The sequence below is a fragment of the Rattus norvegicus genome, chromosome 10, assembly GCF_021556685.1.
Source record: "Rattus norvegicus strain SHRSP/BbbUtx chromosome 10, alternate assembly SHRSP_T2T, whole genome shotgun sequence".
Lineage (NCBI taxonomy): Eukaryota > Metazoa > Chordata > Mammalia > Rodentia > Muridae > Rattus > Rattus norvegicus.
This window is the reverse complement of record NC_141543.1, coordinates 86,459,627-86,483,676: the sequence shown is the minus strand read 5'-3', so window position 1 is coordinate 86,483,676 and position 24,050 is coordinate 86,459,627. Positions and strand designations below refer to the sequence as shown.

The 24,050-nt window shown below is 43.4% G+C and overlaps 1 protein-coding gene across 12 annotated transcripts in view; it reads left to right on the top strand.

Annotated features, from left to right (window-relative positions):
* The window catches only part of Kat7 (lysine acetyltransferase 7), a 34,085-nt gene extending 11,115 nt beyond the window's left edge, over positions 1-22,970 (top strand). For 3 of the 12 annotated variants that reach the window (XM_087572143.1, XM_087572142.1, XM_087572150.1), the window contains exons 5-14: positions 3,666-3,748; positions 8,438-8,536; positions 11,804-11,914; positions 13,875-14,066; positions 15,954-16,043; positions 16,224-16,364; positions 17,365-17,458; positions 19,729-19,875; positions 20,684-20,790; positions 21,323-22,966. In XM_087572143.1, coding sequence (XP_087428269.1) covers positions 3,666-3,748; positions 8,438-8,536; positions 11,804-11,914; positions 13,875-14,066; positions 15,954-16,043; positions 16,224-16,364; positions 17,365-17,458; positions 19,729-19,875; positions 20,684-20,790; positions 21,323-21,424 — 1,166 coding nt within the window. In that variant the 3' untranslated portion in view covers positions 21,425-22,966. 12 annotated transcript variants of the gene reach the window in all.
* Positions 22,971-24,050: the final 1,080 nt, after the last annotated feature.

The window sequence follows — 24,050 nt, the reverse complement described above, 5'->3', positions numbered from 1 at the left end:
ACATTGCTAAGCATTATTTGCTATGTAGGATGGTATATGCTGCATTTTTTTTTTTCTTTTCTTTTTCTCGGAGCTGGGGACCAAACCCAGAGCCTTGCACTTGCTAGGCAAGTGCTCTACCACTGAGCCAAATCCCCAACTCCTATGCTGCATTTTTCTATAATCAGCATGGTAGGTTTGTATCATGGTGACCACAAATACATGAATTGTGCGTACACAGAGCACTTACACAGACCAACTGCAGCATCACTAACTGATAGCGACTTTTCAGCACCACAAAAATTCTAGAACCCTTGCTTGTGCGCTCTCCTATTTTGTGTTTAGAGGTCCACTGTTGGCTGTGCATTAGGCAATATGTGACTGTGAGTATATGACTCTCTAACATTAGAATCTGTTTCTTTCTGTCTTTTTTCCCCCTTTTCAGAGTTGAAGATGAACCCAGGGCCTTGCACTCTACCACTAAGCTAAATCCCCAACCCCATAGATTATTTTCACTTTTCACAGCTTACTGTATGGATTATGTTAAGGGTTTTTTTTAATGTTTTTTATTATTTTAAAGAATTTCCTGCTGAATATTTTGATCATCTCTTTCCCTGCTACTCCTCCCAGACTCAACTTCACCCCCCTGCTGTATAATTTTTAAAATCCTAATGACTCCTTAACCCAAACGTTAACATTTCGTTCACCATGAAAGAATGATGAACTTTCTGAAAAAAATTGTGTGGTGTATGTGTGTGCAGAAGCATGAGCCAAGCACACAGTCATGGCAGCTAGAGGAGGGCGTTGGGTGTCATTAGGAGGGTGAAGGTTTTTGTGGGCTTGCAGGTTATCGTGAATGGTTTTATCTTTTTCCTCATTAGTGTAGTTTCTCAAGCCCTTTGAGTCATTGGTATTTTATAATCCTCTTGGAAAAGATGTACACTAAAGAAATACTGTTCAGTTTTCTGTATTTTTAAGGCTTGTATGTATTTTATTATGTGTGTAGGGATGGGTGCCCTTGTCACAGCATGGGTGTGGAAGACGTGTTTTCGGGGGTGACTCTTTCCTTCACTTCTTATGTTGGTTGTAGAGATGAAACTCATGTTGCCAGACTTGAGTTCCAGGACAGCCAGAGCTACATAGTGAGACTGAGACTAGAGCGATAGGTAGATGGATGGATGGACGGACGGACGGACAGATGCTGCCTAAGGAGTCAGGAAAACAACTCTGGGTTTAGCCTTAAAAGCAAACCTGATAATGGAACGCTCATAAAGTGTAAATGTAAAGTGTTCCTACTGCCCTGAAATAGGCAGAAATATCATTACTGGTGGAAGCCAGCAGAGCCAGTAGTACAGCTACACAGCACCCAAAACAAGAGAGATCTGTCTCAACAAGGTAGAACCCAAAAGGAAAAAATAAGACAACAGAAAGCGGCACATGTCATCTGCAGATCTTACACACACAGTGTATACACATGTAAACAAATACAGAGATGGGCCTGAAATGACGTGTAGAAAGGAGAACAGGCAAGGGTAAATCTGTGAATGCAGGTAATGATGGTTAAGCATGAAGGAAGTACAGAACTACTTTTCTAGTTTTTTTTTTTTTTTTTTTTTTTTTTTTTTTTTTTTTTTTTTGGAGCTGGGGACCGAACCCAGGGCCTTGCGGTTGCTAGGCAAGTGCTCTACCACTGAGCCAAATCCCCAACCCCTACTTTTCTAGTTTTAATTGTGGGATTTCTTGTTTGTTTGTTTGTTTGTTTGTTTGAAATAAGCGTATATATTTAGAGGAAAGTGTAAAACTCAATGTGAAGTTCCACAGCTTCAATTGGTTCTTCTGACTGTACAGAAACTAATTTGAGATGTCTAACCATTCCCTGTGTGGGGATTTTTTGTATGCACATTCTTTTTTTTTTTTTTTTTTTTTTTTTTTTTGGTTCTTTTTTTCAGAGCTGGGGACCGAACCCAGGGCCTTGCGCTTCCTAGGCAAGAGCTCTACCACTGAGCTAAATCCCCAATCCCCAGATTCTTTACAATATTAAGTTTTAATAAATTATAAACAAAAAAGGTAGAAGGCAAGAACCAATTTCCAAATGTCCTCTTCAGTGTACATGCGCTAGTAAGGACAGTAGCAACAGCACTAATACTAGTAACTAATGATGATGATAAGACCTGTTTAGCTGGGTGGTGGTGGACCATGCCTTTAATTGCAGCACTTGGGAGTCAGGCAGAGGTCTGTGAGTTCAAGGCCAGCCTGGGCTACAGAGTGAAACCCTATCTTGGGAAGGAAGGAAGGAAAAAAGTTAGAATGGAGAGAAACATAGCTGTGTTACGGTAGCGTGCTTGTCTAGCATGGCTCAGACCCCGGGCTCCATTTCTGTTCACAAATGTTAAAAGGGAGTTTGGGGGTTGTGGGGAGGACCAAGAAGAGGAAGGGAGAGGAAAGACAGCTTTTTAGTTAGAGCAAGCTTCCTGTGTCATCCCTAGTGTTTTCCCTAAGAAGGCCTTATGCTGATCGCCCTATTTTAGAGTTTAGTTGTAGAAGTTCAAATCTTTAAATATATTTATCCTTCAGGCTGGTGAGATGATTCAGTATTGGCTGCTCTTCCAGAGGTCCTGAGTTCGATTGTCAGCAACCACATGGTGGCTCACACCCATTTATAAGGGGATCTGACGCCCTCTTCTAGCACGTGGATGTATATGCAGCTGAGCACTCATTAAAAAAAAAGTGTTGAGCCAGACAGTATTGGCGCGCCTTTAATCCCAGCACAAGGCAGAGTCACGTGGGTCTCTAAGTTTGAGGATGGCCTGATCTCTATAGAACAAGTTCCAGGATGCCAAGCTACATAGAGAAACCCTGTCTCCAAAAACAAAGTAAGGGGCTGGAGAGATGACTCAAAGGTTAAGAGCACTGACTTGACTGCTCTTCTAGAGGTCCTGAGTTCAAATCCCAGGACCCACATGGTGGCTCACAACCATCTGTAATGGGATCCGATGCCCTCTTCTGTATAGTGTCTGAAAATGGCTACAGTATACTTATATAAATAAAATAAAACTAAATCTGAAAACAACAAAAATATGTTGAATCTTGTTCAAAATTATCAAAATACGTTTCTATATTGTAGAAATGGCTGGGTTATTTTTTCACTTTTAATGAATTTCTTTTGATTATTAAAAGGAGCTAAACGTAGGATAGTTTTGCATAGTGGGGAGAGTAGTAGTATACTTTTTTCAAATTCCTAAAACTGGATTAACTTAACAAAGGTTTTTGTTTGTTTTTTGGTTTTGGAGACAGGATTTCTTTGTGTAGCCTTGGCTGTTCTGGAACTTCAGGATGGCCTTTATCTCAGAGGATGGTATTAAACCCCTTTGTTAGCTGGGCAGTGGTATCACACACCTTTAATCCCAGTGCTCTGGAGGCAGAGGCCAGTTTGTCTGCATACTGAGTACCAAGCCAGCCAGAGCTACACAGTGAGACCCTGCCTCAAAAAGTAACTTAAGTGTATCTCAAAGACGGCCTGCTCTGGGGAGGAAAGTAATAGAGGAGGGCGACAAGTCGTGATCTTCAGTCAGCTCCATGTGGTAACATTTATGTAGTAAAACGGAATGGTAAAAACAGACTTGTCAGAAATCTCGCTTCCGGTGTGCATATTCTTCCTGGACATTGAGTTTTCCCTCCTTTAACAGGACATCTTACAGGAAAGCACGAGAGACATTTCTCCATCTCAGGATGCCCGCTGTATCATAACCTCTCGGCTGACGAGTGCAAGGTAATGTGTGCTCCTTCATTCAGGGTGTGCTCTCGAGTGCTCGTGGGTGACCCGCACTTGGCACGCTTTGCTAAGCTCTCGGGGTACAGCAGTGAACGAAGGGGACAAGGTCTTGTTTTTACATCAGTGGAGGAAGCAATGGAAGAAAGGTTTGGTTTGGTTTGGTTTTTTAACAAAAGCTAACTACATGAACAAATAAAACAATTGTGATACGTGGTGCGTCTTCAGGAAGAAGTGTCCAGGGAGATTCGTCTTTAGTGCATCAGAGTTTCACCACTCTCACATTCACTTCCTTGGTAGCCGACTTCACATCCTGCCGGGCGCATCTTTTCTACTTAGGCAGGATTTGTGTAGATAGTTAAGCCTGCTGTTCCACCTCAGGCTCTCTTAGCAAATCCATGAAGTTGTTTTGCTTTTTCACAATTTTCCGATGTTCCTCCTTTGTTGATTTCTGCATATCCTGTTGCTCTTGGTTTCTATCAGTCATTTTTATTCTTGGCTAGTTCTTTTTAATTCTTTAAAAACCCAGATCCTAAATACCTTTGGGACTTGGATGATGTGTTTGAGACTGGAGCCGAAGGTCCTCTTTTCTGCATTCCTGTGTGGGCTACTGCCACCAAGGATGGAATCACAGTTAATTATGGGGAAGCAAGAGTTGCAAATAGTAATTAAATAGACTGAGGTAGTCTTTGGACAAGTTAGCCAAACTAAATACTTTGACTGCACCAAAGTGTTAGTTGCTTTTTGTTATTCTTTTGCTCACAAGGCCTGGGTCACAAGTTTATGCTTGTATGAGCAAGTCTCATTTGGAAAGGAATTCAATTTCCTGTTCTCCTTGCTTCAGGAACTTGTTCTAATATACAAGGTCCGGGGCGGGGCTGGGAGAATGTTTCTTCGCATTTTTAAATTTTCACCAAGTAAAACGTGAAATGCTTACATGTATTTTTCTGCCAAAGACCCTGCTTTTTGTCTTCTTTCCAAGTCTTTCTGTATGAGACAGCTTGCCTTCTATGTCAGCTCTTCCTGTTGTCTTTCCATGAGCACAGGCATGACTGTGTTAGCACCTGATTCAGAAGCTGACCAAAAAACACTTGTACTTCTTCCCCTAAAAATAGCTGTGATGATGGTTTCATAATGTTTCTCTTACGCTTGTCTCTGATAGCATTCTCATAGCGTTCTGATAGTGCTTCGTTTTGCATCCATCTTCTTGAAACTTGGCTTTGAAGATCATGGCCTGGAGCAGTGTGTCTACACCTTAAGTACCTTAAGTAGTTTATTTGAGAAATTTAAGACCAGGGAAGAAAATCCCGAATAAAAGGAAACATTTCTGTTGTAAAGTTTTTCTCAATGTCCAACATCCGTGCTTTACTACCGGCCACGTGCTTGCAGGAAGGCAGTGGGAATCAGAGCCTTGTGCATGCTGGCTGCCTCCCTAGCCAAAGGAAGTTGTGAAATTCTAAACTGCCTGCATGTGCAGGATTGCTCTCACATTTCCCAGTAAACCTTTCTATTGTCTTACTTTTTGTTTTTGTGGCTGCATGTAACTTTGTGGATAGCAAAGGATTTAGTGACTAAGATAAAAATCAAAAAATAAGACACCTGCAATCAAGGAGGTTACGTTCCCGTGGGGAAACCTATAAATTAATATCAGTTTAGTGATAAACCATGAGAAACCAATAGAGTAAGACAGGAACCGTGTTCAAGGGGAGGCTAACATACTGCTTTTGCTTGAGGCGGTCAAGGAAGCCACATGAGATTGGCACAGGATCTAGGCATGGGTGATGTCAAAGTAGCAACTTATAAAGACCCAGGAGTGGGGAGAGCTAAAGGAGACGGTATAGTAAGAGCAGTGGCCATGAGCTGGGTACGAACTGTTGGGTTTGAAGGGAGGTTTATGATTGGAGCATGATGGGAAATGAAGGAGTATTCAGATCATAAAGGATCAAAATCTTTAGCACAGGATTCTGTTTTATTCTGATGGCAGTTGGAAGCATTAGGGGGTCCAGGCAAGGAAGAAGATGTCTGTGGAACGACTATTTAGCACGTATAGAAACAGCTCCCAAAGAAAGAGATGGCATAGGACAGGTGGGTGGGAAGCCGATAGCTTGAACCAGTGTGATGTTGGTTGAATGCCTAACATCAGATTAGATTTGGATGTGTTCTGAAGGAGAGGAAGCTCGTAGGAGATGGGCTCAGTGTAGAGATGGGAGACAAAGAAATGAAGGTTTCTAGCCAAGTTTTGAAATGCTCACCTGTTGAGATGACACCGTTTGTTGGTCGTGGAGAGATGTGGGGTGTGGCAGACATGGGAGAACTATTGGTTATTCCATCTCGAGCCTGCTCAGTGATGCAACCCAGTAGGCAGGTAGATGTGGGATGTCAGTTCCCTGTAGGCTCGAAATCGGGTTCCCCCTTCCCTTTCCAAGCTCTAGGCAGGACCTTGTCTCCCTATGCTGCATAGGCTGGTCTTGTACTCTTAAGCCAACTTAGCCTGTCTGCTCACTAGAAACAGGCAAATGTCACTGTGCCCATCCTGAGCTCAGAATTTTTCTGTTGTTTTATTTATACTTCTGTACTCCCTTGTGTTTCTTCACAGTCTCCTATCAGCATGGTAGAATTCCAGGCCAGAGTCAACATTTGTAGCGAAAGTCTCAGCTTTACACCATTTAGCTATGATCATTTCAGTTCTTTGGTATTTAGTGACTGAGAAAGCACCGTGTGGGGCTTGCCTCATCTTTTTCTAGTAGAGAGCAATAATCAATAGTAAGAATACTTTTACATTCAAAGTAAAGTACAATACAGGGATTATCTCAAATTCTTTTGCTTTTAGTAAATGTAGTCTTAGAAGCAGGTGGATTTATTGACATTGTTGATGGTTGCAGGTGAGAGCACAGAGCCGGGATAAGCAGATAGAAGAGAGGATGCTGTCCCACAGGCAAGATGACAACAACAGGCATGCAACCAGGCACCAGGTATGGGCCTTGGGAAAGCTCTGGCCAATTTGAGATCTGCCTTTTGGATCTCCTTTGCCCCATAACTGTCGTCATAGGCAAATCTGTGCCTTTTGTTTCCAGGACAAATCAAACCACTGGTCTTCCAGACATCAACTTGAAATCATGTTTGGGTTTTCAACTTGTAATTTTTCATAAAGCAGACATTTCCATCTCCTAAGTAGAGGAATTAAGCTATTTGTGATAATAATAGCAGTAGTAATAGGATAGAATCTTTTGGTTAGTTTGGAATGTTCCATCACGCTTCTGTTTCCTCATTTTGCATCCTCGCTCTAACCTGTTGTGTTGGCTTTCAAGCGCCTTTGACTCTGCTGGCACATTTTCAGTCACCAGTGGCATTTCCTCAGTATTTGACAACTTGTCAGCTGGGCCAGTTCCTGCTTCTGTCTTTCTGTGATTTGTAGAAAGCTTCCTTGCTTTGTCCTAATCATCCTCTGAACAGTCAGCCTGCATAGAGTGCACTTAACTCCTTGCTTCTTTCTAAATGGCTTTGATCTTTCTGCGAACTCTATACCCTTACCAAGAAGAGATTACATATATATCCTTCAAGGCTTTGAGCAAGTCTTAGCTCTTATAGGAATTCTTCCAAGTCCTTCTCCCACAGTTAGTAAATCTTTCTCATGTATTCTTCTCATGCGCTTTTCCCCAGACATGGCTGTAGTCATAGCTCATCATCAAAGTGTCTGTTCCTACGGTTAGATTATAGGTGACGAGCAGAGGAGACACAGTGCTAAGGTTGCCTTTAGAGCTAAACATCTGGATTGCAATACTCTGATTCTCTTACTAGCTCTGTTGTCCTGGGCCAGCCAGCTGGTAAACTACATTTCTTTGTTAATATGAAGGAATGAATAATGCCCAGCTGTCCTCTCATGAGTGTATAATAATAAATTCCTAACCTCAGTGCTGGGTAGGCAAAAGCAGTGTGTAATTGCTCTCCATGTAGTCCTGTCTGTCTGTCCTGGAATTCACTCTTGTGAGGAGGTTGGCCTCGGACTCCTGAGTGCTGGGATTAAAGTCATGTGTTCCCACCACCCAGCAGTTTTTTAAAATGGGAATCTTGTTATATAGTCCTTACAGGTCTGGCCTGGAATTTATAACAGTCCTTCAGCTTCTGTTGGGATTATAAACAAGAATCACAATGCTCCTCCCTCCTCCATTATGACTTTTACTAAAACAAGTCTGCATTTCTGAAAGAGCATTAAAAACTGTGGTTTGGATGAGTGGCTGTAATGTATCTGTACTGTGACAATTGTTTTCTTTCTTTAGGAAAAAAAAAAATTCTTTTTTTTTTTTTTTTTGAGTTTAGTGTGGTAGCCCAGGCTTCTTTTAATGCTATCATTCTAGAGACTGAGAAAAAAGGATTGCCAGCCAGGGCTAAATAGAGAAGGTCCTTTTTCTTTCTCTCTCTTAAAAAAAGAGATGGTAGGGGTTGGGGATTTAGCTCAGTGGTCTGTGGCCCTGGGTTCGGTCCCCGGCTCCAAAAAAAAGAACCAAAAAAAAAAAAAAGAGAGAGATGGTAGTTTGGATTTGTAATCTCAGCACTTGGGAGGTGGAAGATCAGAAGTTCCAGGTTTAAGGCTGGCTTGAGAACATGTCTTAAAAAAAAAGTTTAAAATAAATTGTATTTTGAAACTTAATGAGATTTTTAGCTAGATGCTCAGTTTTGTTTTTCTTTTAGGCACCAACAGAGAGACAGCTGCGGTATAAGGAAAAAGTGGCTGAACTCAGGAAGAAAAGAAATTCTGGACTGAGCAAAGAGCAGAAAGAGAAATACATGGTGAGGAAAAATCCAAGCTGAACTCCCACTGTCAGTCAAGTCTGAGCTTCTGCCTGTCGGATCTCATAGCTGTTTACTACAGAGAACATCCAGTGAATTCTGGGGCTCTCTTCAGCTGCCTAGCACCCTCCCACAAGTTAGAGCTAGCTGTTGAGTGAGTCAGGGATTATACAGTTGCAGTAGAGTTGATGTTTTTGAGATTTCCATCCTCAGGGCCTAGGGATGCAGCCCAGTTGGTAGAACACCTTCAATATCATTTTAAAAAATTACATTTAAGGGGGTCCTGTTGGTGCTGCTCTGTAACCTCAGCTACTCTGAAGACTGAGGCAAGAAGATGATGTGGTCTAGGCCTACCAGGCTACCAAGTGTTGTCCAAATCAGCCTCAGCAACTTAGCTGGACCCTGTTCCCAAATGAAAAATAAACTCCCAGTCGTTTCTGTTAGTAGTAGTGTATGCAAAGGGGCTAGGTTCAATCTGCAGTCCTGGGACAGGGAGGCAAATATGCCTATTAGAACAAATACCAATGACATTAGAAATGGCTGCATAAGATAAAACATTCAGGGGATCGGGATATAGATGAGCATCTAAGAACTAACTTTGAATATGATGTACACTTTATAATAATAAGGGAAAGTTACGAATAGCATACAGAAGATAAGATTAACCTACCTGAAAATAGCCACGATTAGCATTTTATCAAGTTTTTAGCTTTTTATTTTAACTATATAACTTGCCTTTTTGGGGACTGAGAGAGGACTCAGAGGTTAAGAGCACTGACTGCTCTTCCTGAGGACCCAGGTTTAATTCCCAGCACCCACATGGCAGCTCACAACTGTCCCTAACTCCAATTCCAGGCGATCAAACACACACAGATTCACATACAGACAAAACACCAATACATATAAATTTATTGTTAAGATTTATTTATATGAGTATAGACACACCAGAAGAGGGCATCGGATCCCATCACAGATGGTTGTGGGCCACCATGTGGTTGCTGGGAAGTGAAGTGATGACCTCCAAAAGAGCAGTCAGTGCTCTTAACTGCTGAGGCATCTCTCCAGTCCTGCACATAAACTGTTTTTTAGAAAAAGAATCCTCTTCATTTGCCATTTTCTGTGTTCTCCCACACCACCCGGTTGTCTTGTCTTTTCCTTTAAAAAGCTTGAACTAATGTCCTCATATTAAAATCTTTCAGCCTTTTCTGCATAAAATACAGCTAGCTTTTCAGGGTTGGGGATTTAGCAAGTGCAAGGCCCTGGGTTCGGTCCTCAGCTCTGGAAAAAAAAAAATACAGCTTTTCAGTTAAAGATTTACTTTTACTAGACATGTATTAGTACATTTTCTACTGAAATATAGCCAGACATGGTGGTCTATGCCTAGAGGTCACCCTGGGCAGCATTGCAAGACCCTGTTTCAAAACAAAACAAAAAGTAGTCAGAAGTAGTGACTCACACATTCAGGGAGGCTATGAGTTTAGGGCCAGCTTGAGCCACAAAGTAAGACACCTGAGCCTTCTGAACTATAGAATGAGACCCTGTCATGAACAAAAAAGTACATTTTTAATACACATATGTGTGTGTGTGTGTGTTTGTGTAGTGTATTGTGTTGATATGTGATTTTTTTTGAGTATTTTCTTCATAGAATTGGAACGCTATTCCACTTTGTCATTAGAATAGGCAATAAGTGTATGATTTATAAGTTGTAGCTGATTTATAAATTGTAGATTCCCCCCCCCCCCCCGGAGCTGGGGACCGAACCCAGGGCCTTGCGCTTGCTAGGCAAGCGCTCTACCACTGAGCTAAATCCCCAACCCCAAATCTTCAAATTTTTATAGGTAGAAAGTGTCTGATGTAAATGCTATCGAGCTGTTTCACCTTTCAGATATGCTTTTCACCAGCTCGAGACACGTTATTTGGGTCTTTTCCTAATTTAAAAAGCGCTAGATAGAAATTTTTCTTGTTGCTTACATTTTTGAAATAGGGTCTCATATGGCGGAGGCTGGCCTTGAATGTACTAATGTATGGCTGGGACTGTCCTTAGCCGATTCTACACCTCCTAAGTGTGGGTTGCAGGGGTGTGGCCCCAGCCCGGGCTGGTTGGGTTTTGTTTTGATCTGGAGAAATGACTTCGTTGGTTTAGTCTTTGCCTGAGTACAAGACATGTTGAGTTTGATTCTCCAGCGCTGTGGTCTCAGGCTTGCCTGTAATCCCAGCATTGGGAAGTGGAGGCAGAGCTACATGAAATCCTTTCTCAGTGTAAGAGAAAGGGGAAGGTGGATTGTTAGAAGAAGTCAGTAATACTTCGAACCTAAATCTTAAGTCACAGAGACAAATTAAAGAAAGAAGTTACAACATACTGAGCCATATTAGCCATAAGGAAATGTTCGTAGATTGAGTGCTTTCTTTAGATGCTAATGTGTGTTAGCATATAGAATGTTCTTCCTCCTACTTCTCAGAACTCCCATTGTCTTGTCTTCTGAGGCAGAAAGAGAGAGGCTAGAATCAGTTTTAAGGAGAAGTCTTCCTCCTCCTCTTCCTCCTCCTGCCTTCCTTCCAGGGAAAGGAGACTTACCAGCTTGGTAAGATTTGAAAGTTAATTTAAAACTGGATTCCTTTTCTGTTCTTAATTATATTTAATTTTTCTTTAATGTTTAGCAGTTAGTAAACATTCCAGGAGCTGCGCACTTGACTTGACCTTACAAGTTGAGCAGTCAGTGAAGTAATGTCAGAAGCAGTTTCCATGGGCCCACTGGTCCAGCTGCTTGCCCTCCCTTAGCTTGAGTGCTCTCTTCAAATACTAATGCCTGGAGTACCTGCTTCTCTGTCAGAGTGTCATCAGTGAAGGAAACCCTTACACCCCACACAGAGCAACCCAGATTAGGCACAAACCCCTGTTTTCACAGAGATATCTTGGTGGCAGCTTTAGGAGTGCAATCTGGTGGTTTTTAGCAGGGCAGAGGGAATGGGGGAGAAGGCAAGGCTGCCAGAGCCATGTTTGCTTCACTTGAGCTGGCCGGCTCTCGGATTCTAGGAACTATCGTGCCACCTTGGGGCTGCTGGCCTTTATGTTGCTCAGATTGATGAGGCGAGCAAGAGCAGTCTCTGACCTCACCACTGTTACCATTGCCTGACCTCAGTCCCCTGCACCACTGCCATGATGGGTACTTTGTAAATAGCAAGCACCTGGTCCAGCTTGGCTTCCATTGGAGTGAAATAAACCAAGTTCCACAACAGATGGGATCACCCCTGGTTACTTTTTTCTAGGAACACAGACAGACCTATGGGAACACTCGGGAGCCTCTCTTGGAAAACCTGACGAGTGAATATGACTTAGATCTTTTCCGAAGAGCACAAGCCCGGGCTTCTGAGGATTTGGTGAGTACCAAAATCCCCACAGTGAGTGGAGGACCATGTGAAAAGCCCTTCGAACTGCCAAGAAAGGTGAAAACAAGTATGATGAGATATCTCGGCTGTCTTTAGAGGTTGTCTTCTCTTTTTTTTTTTTTAAGATTTATTTATTCATTTATTATATATAAGTACACTGTAGCTGTCTTCAGACACACCAGAAGAGAGCATCAGATCCCATTACAGATGGTTGTGAGCCACCATGTGGTTGCTGGGAATTGAACTCAGGACCTCGGGAAGAGCAGTCGGGTGCTCTTAACCACTGAGCCATCTCTCCAGCCCACTCGTCTTCTCTTTACGTAGAGAACGCACCCCCTGCTCACCCTTCCCTCCTGTGTCTCCCTTAACTGGAAGATCCAGTTTGCTTGAGGTTGGGGCCGGGGTGCTTAAAACTTATTTTGTAGGTGCCTTTTATATCTACTAGGTGAAATGTACAGTCTGGGAACCTAGGACTTCGGTGTATAGCACCGTCCTCTTTATAGGGTTTCTTTCCATTTCATCCATTTACCCTAAAAGCATGTAAATAACAGCAAAGAAAAATGGGGAAGGCCAGATATGTTGTTGAATTTGTTGATTTTTTTGATAAGGAGATCTTATCTTGTTGCCCAAGCAAGTTTGAGACTTCTGGGCTCATTGGTACGTGAGATATCTAGGCAGAAGTGCTCCTTTTGTTTGCATTTGATACAGTACCTGTGGCTGGCCTAGAAAACGTTGTAGAAACTGATTTTACTTATGATAAAACAAATTAAATGTGCTCAGGGAAATTGAGTTTGTAGTGTTAATTTCATTTCCTTCCCTTCTTTTTAAAAACATTTATTTTTACTCACTTTATATCCCGTTCATTGCCCCCTTCCCCATCACCCCTTTCATCATCCTTCTCTCCTCCCCCTCCTTCCTTTTATTATGAGTTGCAAGAGGCAGGTTTGGTGGCTGCTCTGGTCTGGGATTGGTCGCCACCTCCTGCTCTTCCTTTCCATCATGAAGATCATTGCCTCAGGCCAGCCAGGTCCTACTTCTCCAGCTGGTTACTGCAAACAGTAATTGCCTGTTGTGCACCTGGAATCCAAGCCCTAGTCAGGGAGGAGGACCAGGAGGATAGCCGCAGAGGTCAAACCTGAATAGCCTCGAGATCTGTAGGAGGAGAGAACTGACTCCCCACAAGCTGCTCTGATCTCTACTTGTCTTTACATACACACACAATAACCAAACATTAAAAATAAAAACAAACAGAAGTGGGCTGGGACTATAGCTTTTTTGGTAGTGTACTTATCTGGGATCCAGGATACCCTGGGTTCCATCTCCAACACCACATAAATCTGCTGTGGTGGCACGAACCTGTGGCCACATTATCTGGAAATGAAGGGAGCCAATTCAGGAGTTCAAGGTCATCCCCATTATATCCTCATTTGAGGTTCGGTTAAAACACAAAAACGTTTTTTCTTTTAAAGATAGCTGGGCAGTATAGCTGGCCCATTTTCTATGAACGTGCCTTATTTATTTATTTATTTATTTATTTATTTATTTATTTATTTATTTTTATGCTCAAGTAACACATTAGTAGCCATCTATGGACAGAGGCCAAATCTAGCTAAGTCTTTTTATACCTTAGTTGCTGGCCTGGTAGAAATTGTTAAGAATAAGGGTAATAGAGGCTGGAGATAGCTCAGCAGTTAAGAGCATTTGCTGTTTTTGCAAAGAAAACACATTGAGTTCCCAGCACCCATATGGTGGCTCACAGCTACCTATAACTTCAGTTTGGGACGTCTGATGCCCTTTTCTGACATGTGCAGGCATGCGTGTGAGGTATAAACACATGCACACATGCATGCATGTTTATGCACAAACAAAACATACATTATTGTGTAGATAAAAATCTAATTTTAAAACCAAAGATAAGGATTTATTTGTTTTGGTTTCTTCTTGTCAATAGGAGAAGTTAAGGCTTCAAGGCCAAATCACAGAGGGAAGCAACATGATTAAAACAATTGCTTTTGGCCGCTACGAGCTGGATACTTGGTACCATTCTCCCTATCCTGAAGAATATGCACGACTGGGACGTCTCTACATGTGTGAATTCTGCTTAAAATACATGAAGAGCCAAACGATTCTCCGCCGACACATGGTGTGTTTTCTTGTTCACATCACGAGGGGATGTTACATGGTTTCCCAGTTATGTTCCAGAGATAGCATAAGTGTCCAAAAAGTGACATTTCCCAAGTGTCCACAGCAATAGGGTGGAGACTTAAGGAACTGAAAGTCACATTTCTGGGTAACCCTTTGCCCGGACCAGTGCTGCATAGCATCTTAACTACACCCTGTCCATAAACGTCTTTTCTTCTTGTTTTTTGTCTTTTGTTGTTTCTTCAGCACATTAATTACCTCTCCCTACAGTTTGTGTTTGTACCAAACTTAATGAAACGCATATATTCTGTTAGATAGAACAGGACACTGTGGCTCATATGTTAGATGGCAACTGTCTGTCTTGGGTGAATACATTTTATAAGAGATTTCCATCTTTAACAGATGATGAAAAGAACGGTTTGCATTTCTTAAAGTTCTCTGTATTAACTAGGAAAGGATGTGCATAGTTGGCTCTGGTGACTTCTGTGAGTATAGAGGTCAGGTTTGGGGAAATGCAGGCTTCTCCTCTCCATTGCTTCAGGAATAATCATGAAATGGCTTCTTTAGCTTGGCAAATGTTTCTAGACACATAACTGTTGCATTAATTTGGTTATCCTGGAAAGAACCAGCAGGAATAATGGGAGGAAATAGGAATATAGATGGAGCTTTGAAACAATTCCGGTTAATACATGCTTTAGTCCCCTGTGGTAAGTAGGACATGATATCCATGCCTTGCATACCATGTCCCTGCCACCCGGTCCCCACCATCAGCTAAGCAGGGAACACAGCCTCGCCCTTAATGGATATTGTACCACTGAGCTATATTCCTAAACCTGAAATACAGTTCTTAGAGGATGTGATGTGATTTTTGCTTTAAATAGGGTCTCTAGCTTAGGCTGGCCTCACTTGTAGTTTTCCTATCTCTTTTGCTTGAGTGCTCACATGACCAGTGCGGACCAACCACAGGTCCAGTGACACTTTATGCTTGAGTTGTCAGAGAGATGGTAGTGAATTGTTTAATAAGAAATTTTCTATATGTATAAACTTTGTGTGTGGAATGCTCATGCATGTGTGCACATGTACATACACACCATAGCACACGTGTGAAAATGAGAGAACATTGTGGGAGTCAGTCGGTTCTCTTCCACTATGGAGATTCCCAGAATTGAATCTGAGTCATGAGGCTTGGCAGCAAACGCATGTACCTGCTTTGGCTTCTCGACTGCAGGGCCCGGGCTTACTTCAGTAGTAGAGAACTTGCATTGCTGCCAAGATGGCGGGTGCTAGCTCCAGGGCCATGAATTGAACATTTTGAGAATAAGGAAAAGAGTTTGGAACCAAGTACCTTTCAGCTTCCTGCTGCTCAGCCAGGCCTCCTACCTTTTCAAATAAGCCTGGAAGGACTTCTGTTTATCTGACATATGGCAGGGGGTGGGCAGATAGCGAGCGGCTCACGATCCTCCTTGTGCAGACACATGATGAGGTAGGGTGGTAATGGGAAGAAGCGACTGGCAAAGGTGAGCAGAGCATACTTAGCAACACTAAGCTGCTTAAGAACTTCCTGTTGGCTTGCAGTATTTTATTGTAAGCAAGGATATTCTTATTCATCTAGCTTTTACGTAGTAGGTGATTTAATATCTTGGGCTGAGATAATGCCAAAAATAATCCAGAAAACTTGAGCCAAACAGCCATATGCGTCCTCAGATAGATCGCAACAGCTTAAGAAAGCTATAACTTTTCTGAAAACAATCGGGCTCACTGTCCCCAAGTGCATTCAGTCATCTGTTAACTCAGCTAACCACATTTATCCTGTGGTTCCTTTTCCCAGGAAAGGAACAGGGTGGTAGGGAAATCTTGACTGCTTCATGTGAACTCCATTCTCTTGTAGGCCAAGTGTGTGTGGAAACACCCCCCTGGTGATGAGATTTATCGCAAAGGCTCCATCTCTGTGTTTGAAGTAGATGGCAAGAAAAACAAGGTAAAAGGTGGTGATGTGAGAAAAGGAGACACAGTGGTGGGGTTCCAGAGGAAGATTTTGTCTTCGAGAGAGATAGGAATTAGTTCCATTTGTGGATAGTATTGATATGATCATTCTTTCTAGACTTCGATTTGGTTGAGAAGTCACTGGACTCCACACAAACACTCTTTCTGCTTCCAGATCTACTGCCAAAACCTCTGCCTTTTGGCGAAGCTTTTTCTGGACCATAAGACCTTATACTACGATGTAGAGCCCTTCCTGTTCTACGTTATGACAGAAGCAGACAATACTGGCTGCCACCTGATTGGATATTTTTCTAAGGTTAGCAGGATCTGGTGATTTAGAAGCTTAACCACAATGGGAGGCATCATGGGTATTGGCATTAGAGGCTCAGATCTCTGAGGAAGTGGGTGACAGTGATAGTCTTCCCATAAGCAAAATAAGAAAGGCAAACGTGTATCGTAGAAAGCTTCCTGACAGGATTCTCTTCAGGATCTTCCTCTGTTACCTGGGCTGACTGGGAGTCATGCCTTAGACTGGCATCAAATCCAGGACAGGCTTCCTGCCTTAACCTCCAAAGTGCTGGGATCACAGACATGAGCTGGGACACTTAGCTGATACTGTCACTAGAAGGTTCTGGTTTCTGTGCTTGTGGGTTAAAGCTATTAATTACTGGTCTGGACCCTTTCTGTGAATTTAAAACACATGTTGTAGTCAAGCCAATACTTCTGGCTTTGCCTTCCTCCATGTTAGGTTAAACCTGGTTCTCTGGCTAGGTTCATTTCTAGCACAGCTAGTCCCTTTACTGACAGTGTTCTTTGCTTTAAAAGGTGCAAGACCAAATTTAGCTTTGGTTTTCTTTCATTTTGTTGAGGCAGGGTCTCCCAGTTATTCCTGGCTGGCCTAGAACTCACAGAGATCCACTTGCTTTGCCTCCTCAGTACTGGGATTAAAGGCCACCATAGCTATGGTTATGAGCTTTAAATGTAAGGTAACAACTTAATTAAAACGAAATACAATGTACTATATAATTCATCACTTAAACTCTACAGGGCAAGTGGTTTCTAGTATGTCGACAGAGTTGTGTGACTAGTGCAGTCCGCACAGTTTTTAAAGAAAAACATTGGTAGTCTGTTCCTGTTTCCTCCTGACCCTTCCTGGTCTTCTGTTTATGAATTGGCTTATTCTGGATATTTTATGAACAGTCAAGTAATAATGTGATTTGGTTGTATTTTGACCTTCCGGGGGAATTCAGTTTGGTTTCCTTTTTTATAATAGGCAAGCTGTGCCTCATTATCTGCTGTTCTGTTCTTGATTTTAGGAGAAGAATTCATTTCTCAACTACAATGTCTCCTGTATTCTCACCATGCCTCAGTACATGAGACAGGGCTATGGGAAGATGCTCATTGACTTCAGTAAGTGATGTCGCTGAGCATCAGCTCCTCAGGCTGCAACCCTGAGGGGATGGGGGTTGGTCACTTGTGTCCTGTGCTCTTGACAGTTCCTAACATTTAGTCATGGCTAGTTAGGGAATGAACAGAGTGGGGAAATGAGTCGCTACTGACTTAGTAAGAGACACAGAGAATAATAAAGCAAGCCGTGCAGGATTATCCCGTTTGAGACTGAGACAGCACAAATGTGTGCCTATGGCTTAAAGCGCTGCTTTGATGCTTGGGATCTCACTTATGTAAGCACTTGCGGAAGAAATCCATGTACCAGTTAAGGTTTTGGGTATTATACTCGCTCTTCATTAATCATGGGCTTGAATTTATCTCCCCTCTGATATGTAACTCCCAGGTTGATTGGGTGGGGGTGATTCTTATTACATTTGTTAGTTTGGTGAGTGCATGTGGAGATCAGAGGACAACTTGCAGGAGTGTTCTCTATGTGGGTCCTGGGCTTGAAGCTTGATGGCAAGAACCTTAAACCATTCGTTGTCAACCTGTGGGTCACAATGTTAGAAAGACATCCCACATATCTGATATTTACATTATGATTCAAAATAGTGGCAAAATTACTGTTATAAAGTAGGAAAAAAAAACCATAAATTTTATGGTTGGGGGGGGTCACCCTAACGAGGTTGAGAGTTGAAGGTTTGCAGCATTAGGAAGGTTGAGAATCGCTGCCTTAAACTGTTGATTTAAAATGGCTGTAAGCATTGTGCAGACATACATGACATGAATACAGTGCTGTGGGCTGCGCATCTTTGAATCTATAGAATGTATTGCAAGATATTTTTAGACATACAGAAAAGGACATTACACACAGAAGAGTTGGCGATGCTCTGGCTAGCGGCTCTCAAGAAGCAAGCCTCACTTCTGTGTGCGATGGTTCAGTGTTTGCTATGTCAGCATTCCCAGTGCCTCTAGAGCAAAACCACTGTGATAAACAAGAATTAGTTGTGTCCTAGTCAGCAGCCACTGTCATTGAATTTTAGTCAGAGTAGAATGAAGGTTTGACTGGAGAGCTGGCTCAGTGGGTTAAGAGTGCTTGCTGATCTTGCAGAGAACCTAAGTTCCAGTTTCCAGCATCTGCTCGTCAGCTCACACCAGCTGTAACTCCAGTTCCAGAGGATCTGATGCCCTCTCCTGGGCTCTACACATAGTGCACGTACATAAATTCATACATACAGTCGTTCACATAAAATACAAATACATGCTTATAAGTCTTTTTGTCATGAATATGTATAATATGCATGTATCTGTATGTTCACATGTGGCCGGCAGAAGTGATGATGTCTTCCTCCATTTCTGATTTATTTATTGACATCATCTCTCACTAAACTGAGAGCTCACCTACTTTAGCTGGCCTAGCTAGCCTGCATGTCCCAGAAATCCCATCTATGCCTCTAAAAGGCTGCGGTTCCTGGCAGCCACCATGCCTGACCTATTTTTATGAAGATTCTGGGGATTCAAACTCTGGTTCTCACGCTTACCTGCGAAGTACTTTATCTGCTGAACCATCTAATTGGAGCTGGCTTACAGGTTCAGAGGTTCAGTCCATTATCATCAAGGTGGGAGCATGGCATCATCTAGGCAGGCATGGTTGCAGGCAGAGCCGAGAGGTTTACATCTTCATCTGAAGGCCGCTATTAGAATACTGGCTTCCAGGCAGCTAGGAGGAGAGTCTTAGAACCCACATACTCTCTAACAAGACCACACCTCCTAATAGTGCCACTCCTTGACCTAAGCATATACACACCATTACTGCCAGTAGGTCCTCAACAGCCACACAAAACATGCTCCTTTGAATGGCTGGCTCTCTGCTACTCTAAAGCAGGTATCCTCCTTAAATCTTCTGTGTTTGTATACTGTTTTTTGCTGTTAAGATGAGGTTTAGTGTTGCTTGAAGAGTCTAGCTGGGTTTCCCAACACGAAGGAGGCAGAATCATTGGGGAAATTTTCACTGCAGGACCTATATACTGCTTTATAGACCATTGGCACTACATAGCGAGACCTCTCAGCAGAGCACCCTTACTCAAGGGTGGTGAGGTAGGTGGTCAGTGGGTAAAGCCAGGATAAGGACCTAAGTTTGATTCCCAGAACCCACATGCTAAAGAGAACTTGATTCCTGCAATTTTTTTTTCTATCTCCACACACACATGCACACAAAATAAGTAGATATTTGTAAAATCCCCTCCCCAAATAAAGACAACAGAATCCAGATCTGTGTTTTCTCTTGGTAGGTTATTTACTTTCCAAGGTAGAAGAGAAAGTTGGCTCTCCGGAACGCCCACTGTCAGACCTGGGGCTTATAAGCTACCGCAGCTACTGGAAGGAGGTACTGCTCCGGTACCTGCACAACTTCCAGGGCAAGGAGATCTCCATCAAAGGTAGGTTGCATTCCTTGACTGTGGCCCCCATTCTGTTTAATCCGACCGTGGCTAGGGAGCATTCCAGAGACCGCCGCTGCAGGGCTGAAGATCCCAGAACATCTGTCCTGGGAATGGTTCTAAAGTGTTTTCTCCTGTCTGGAGTTGTTAGCACTTAATTCATATAAGAGAAAGACCTGGAGAGATGGCTCAGTGGTTAAGAGCACTGGCTCTTCTTCCAGAGAAACTGAGTTCAATTCATAGCACCACTATTATGGCCCACAACACATGGAACTCCAGTTCCAGGAACACACAGGTTCATAGACATACATCCAGGCAAAACACCCATCCACATAAAATAGACATGCATACAGACACAAGCATATATGTCATTTGTTTGCTTGTTTTTCGAGTCAGGGTTTCTCTTTGTACCCCTAGCTATCCTGGAATTCACTGTGTAGAGCAGACCCGCCTGCTCTGCTTCCTAAGTGCTGGGACTGAAGAGGTGTGCCACTATGTCCAGCACCTCATTGCTTTTGAAAATCAAGATATCATTCAGCATTCTGAAACATGTGAATTTTAGGAAAGACATCTTCCCTTTAGGATGAATTTAGGGGTTTCATATTTGACCTTGATTTCTAAGGGGTCAAAAGTAGCTTCTTAACCATTAAATGGTTTTTTGAAGTTACTTGGGCTGGTGAAACATTTGAACAGGTTGACCCAAGTAACACAGATTTGGACTCTGGGAAACTCCATGTAAGGGGGCCTTGGGAGACATGGGGTGTGGGAGTCTGCTCCCAGTGGGATCTCAGTGGCTCCTCTGTTACAGAAATTAGCCAGGAAACAGCTGTGAATCCCGTGGACATTGTCAGCACTCTGCAAGCCCTTCAGATGCTCAAGTATTGGAAAGGGAAGCACCTAGTTTTAAAGAGACAGGTGAGATTTTCCTCAGCTGCCTGTGGTGTCCTTAAAGTACAGGGGCCGCGCTACCCACAGTTACCTTCCCTTCGAGGGCTTAGCTGGAAGCTCCTCCTAGCCTTCTTCCAGCTGGCAGCAAGGTCCACAGGGCCTTTGTTGCTAAGCTTATCTCCCTGCTTGTCCTTATCAGAGCTTTTGGTAAGCTCTGTCAGATCTGGATGACACAAGCTAAGCGGCTTTGTGTGGCTTTACACTTAGGCCCATCTCTTCAAGTCCTCCTGAGTTCTAGGACTGTTGTTATGTGGAATGCCACTTCAGCTTAGGTCCAGTCTGACTTGTTAGTTATCTACACATCATAAGCATAAATCAATAATAATGATTTCCAGTTCTCATTGAAGGCAGAATAGGAATAAAGAGGAAACTTTGCAAATCAAAAGATAATATCATCTTGTACCCTAATATATCATTAGGACTTGGGTGAATCTGTTGCTAGTCATTTTAAAGCGTATTAGTTCCGTGTGTATAATAGTCGCTTCCTTATTCTTCACAGGACCTGATAGATGAATGGATCGCCAAAGAGGCCAAAAGGTCCAACTCCAACAAAACCATGGATCCAAGCTGCTTAAAATGGACCCCTCCCAAGGGCACTTAAAGTGACCTGTCATTCTGAGCCAGCGAGCCCCAGCAGTAGAAATCCGTACCCTAGGGATCTGTCTGTCATTTCTGTTGCTCTTGTGATTGGCAAGTATAGTATCCTCTGGGAAGGCCACCCCCTCAGCACTGTTCTGGCTCCAACCTGCGTGTACACTGCAGACACTGGTTCTGAGGAACTGTTGTTTCGGCCTCAGTGAGGTTGCCTGGATGGATCTGTATTAGGCTCGAGTACAGATCCCTCGTAGCACTGACCCAAGGAGTTGTGTTATGGTACTGTACCTGTCCAGTCACTGGTCCCCTCTTCATGCTCTTTAACCCCGTGAAGTTTGTTGTGTCCTGACCTTTGTGCTAGTGCTTTTTCCTGCCTGGTTACCAGACCTCCAAACATGGTTGCCACCAAAGGGCCCTTTCCAGTTAGTCCTCACACATTCTTCATGAAGGGGTGGGCAAGAGGCAGTGCCTGTGAGTGTCTGTGTGTCTGCTGGGAGGGTCCGCTTACCCTGCATTTCATCTCACAGTCACTTATTTTTCTCCCTTTTTGTCAAAAGACTTAACTTTGATCAGGGTCAGGCTGACCCAGAGCTAGGAACGCCTGACAATTCCCAGGGGTTCACAGGCCCTGGTCCATCTGAGTGAGTCGGTGAAGTTTAAGAGGTGGTGATCCTGTGTTTTCCTTTGTATTTACTTATGGGCACTGGGGCAGCATCTTGCTGGTGGAAATGAATGGGTAATTTTTTCCACAGCAGAAATGCCCCACTTTTTTTCTGCCCCCTTTTATGTTGGCAGTTGCCAAAATATTTTAACAATCTTTTTTCATGCCACATCAAGTGATCCCGCTGTGGGTCTTTCCACACTGCCTTCGCCAGCCTGGTGTGGGGCAGCTGTACTTTCCATGTAAGTTGCACTGATTTTGTCCAGAGCTTCCTGGGAGAAGTGGAAAATGTTTGAAATGACTTGTGTTTCTCAGCCCGTGACTCAGCAAGACAGAGTGGCCGCACTGCTACGGTTCGCTTCCCTTTCCAACAGTGCCTCCCCCAGCAGGCTGAAGTGCTTCTGTCTAAGAACTAACTCATTTCCCTTTCGGGACTTGCCACCATCATCCTGTTCTCTGGGTTCCTATTTTTGGTGGTGTTGAGTGAAGGAAGAAATGTCCCCTCTAATTTCTCCCTGTCCCAGTATATAACCTGCTATCTTGGGGCAGCTTTTGATGTCTGACATGTCACCCTTCCCAACTTGTCTCCTCCAGCACTGCTGTCTTCACGTGGCACCCTCTCACCACAACCCTAACTCTGGTCATTTGTGCCTTTCTCTTGTCATCTCTGTACACTACTAATATTCACTGTGGGTTGGAGGGAGCTGATTTTAAGCATGTTCAGTGGCGGCTCCCCTCCAGTTTCAGTGTAACTGTTAAAATGTATCCAAAAGCCGCTTCCTGGGGGTTTTCTTAAGGGTAAAGGCCTTTCACGGATGCTGAGCCCTTCCCCACACGTGGTAGAATGTGCTCTTCTGTATCTACTCAATAAAGCATGTTCTCTGCTCATGTCTGATTAGTCTGAGGCTTGTTTATTTGTGAAATGGTATGCTTGACCTGGAGTTGGTGACTCTGAAGTGTTAGCAGTGGGGTTTGTAGCTGTGGAGTGTTTTCCCCTGTGCAGCAGTTGTTGACAGTGTTTTCTCTGCTCAGAAGTGGTAGAACAAATGCAGTCTGCCTCCCCTGGCTCCAGGAAGTAGTTATGCACAACAGTAACTAGTTAGTATAACCCACTCTTTCATTCATCTGCCTCTGGTTTGGGGTCAAGGAACCAATGGAAAGTTAAGGTAGGCTGGGGAGTCCATGGATGCCTGTAGGAGGCAGAGACAAGTAAGTGTATTCCTTTCCTCCAAGCATGTTCACTGGGAGCAAGTCGAGCTGTGTCTAATCATTATGCAACCTAGATTATGCCCCTGGAAATAGCTGCATTCTTTGCTTGTGTTTGCTCAGGCAGGAGCAGGGAGGTTGGGCATTGCCATCTGTGGTGGAAAGGGAGCTGTGTCTGCTCACTGGCAAGGCCTCTTATTGGAGTTGGAAAATGCAATGGAGAAAAATAACCTCCCTTCTATTGATCTCAGAACAGGGTTTGTTCAAGTCTCTGTGTTGTAAACATTTGCCGCAGAGGGAGATTTTGTTCTCTCTCAGTTTGAAGAGTGAAGGTAGGCAACATGGACCATGAGGATTGAATGCCAGGAAGGGAGAGAGAAAGGTTGCACAGTCCTGATCCTGTCAGACTAGTCACCACTAAAGCTGGAACCTTTCCAGGATAGGAGGGTTCGCCTCCCTTGACAGCTTACTTGCCTTTCCTAACTAGAGGACCGTGGAGCGGTAGTCTACAGTTGTTCCCAGGCCTGGTTAGCCACTCAGTGAGGCCTATGTGTGACAGCCTAATGTGTGCTCACATTGGTTCCACAGAAGGAAACCTGCAGCCTACCGCAACTGTGAGCTGAGAAGCCGGACTGCGTATTGTACCCTGTCCCTCTTGAGCATCCGTACCACCTCTGCCATTGCCTTTTCCTCAGCTTCAGTTCCCTAGTGTTTGCTCATCCTTCCTCTAGACAGATATACATGTCAGAAACAGTCATGTTTTCTA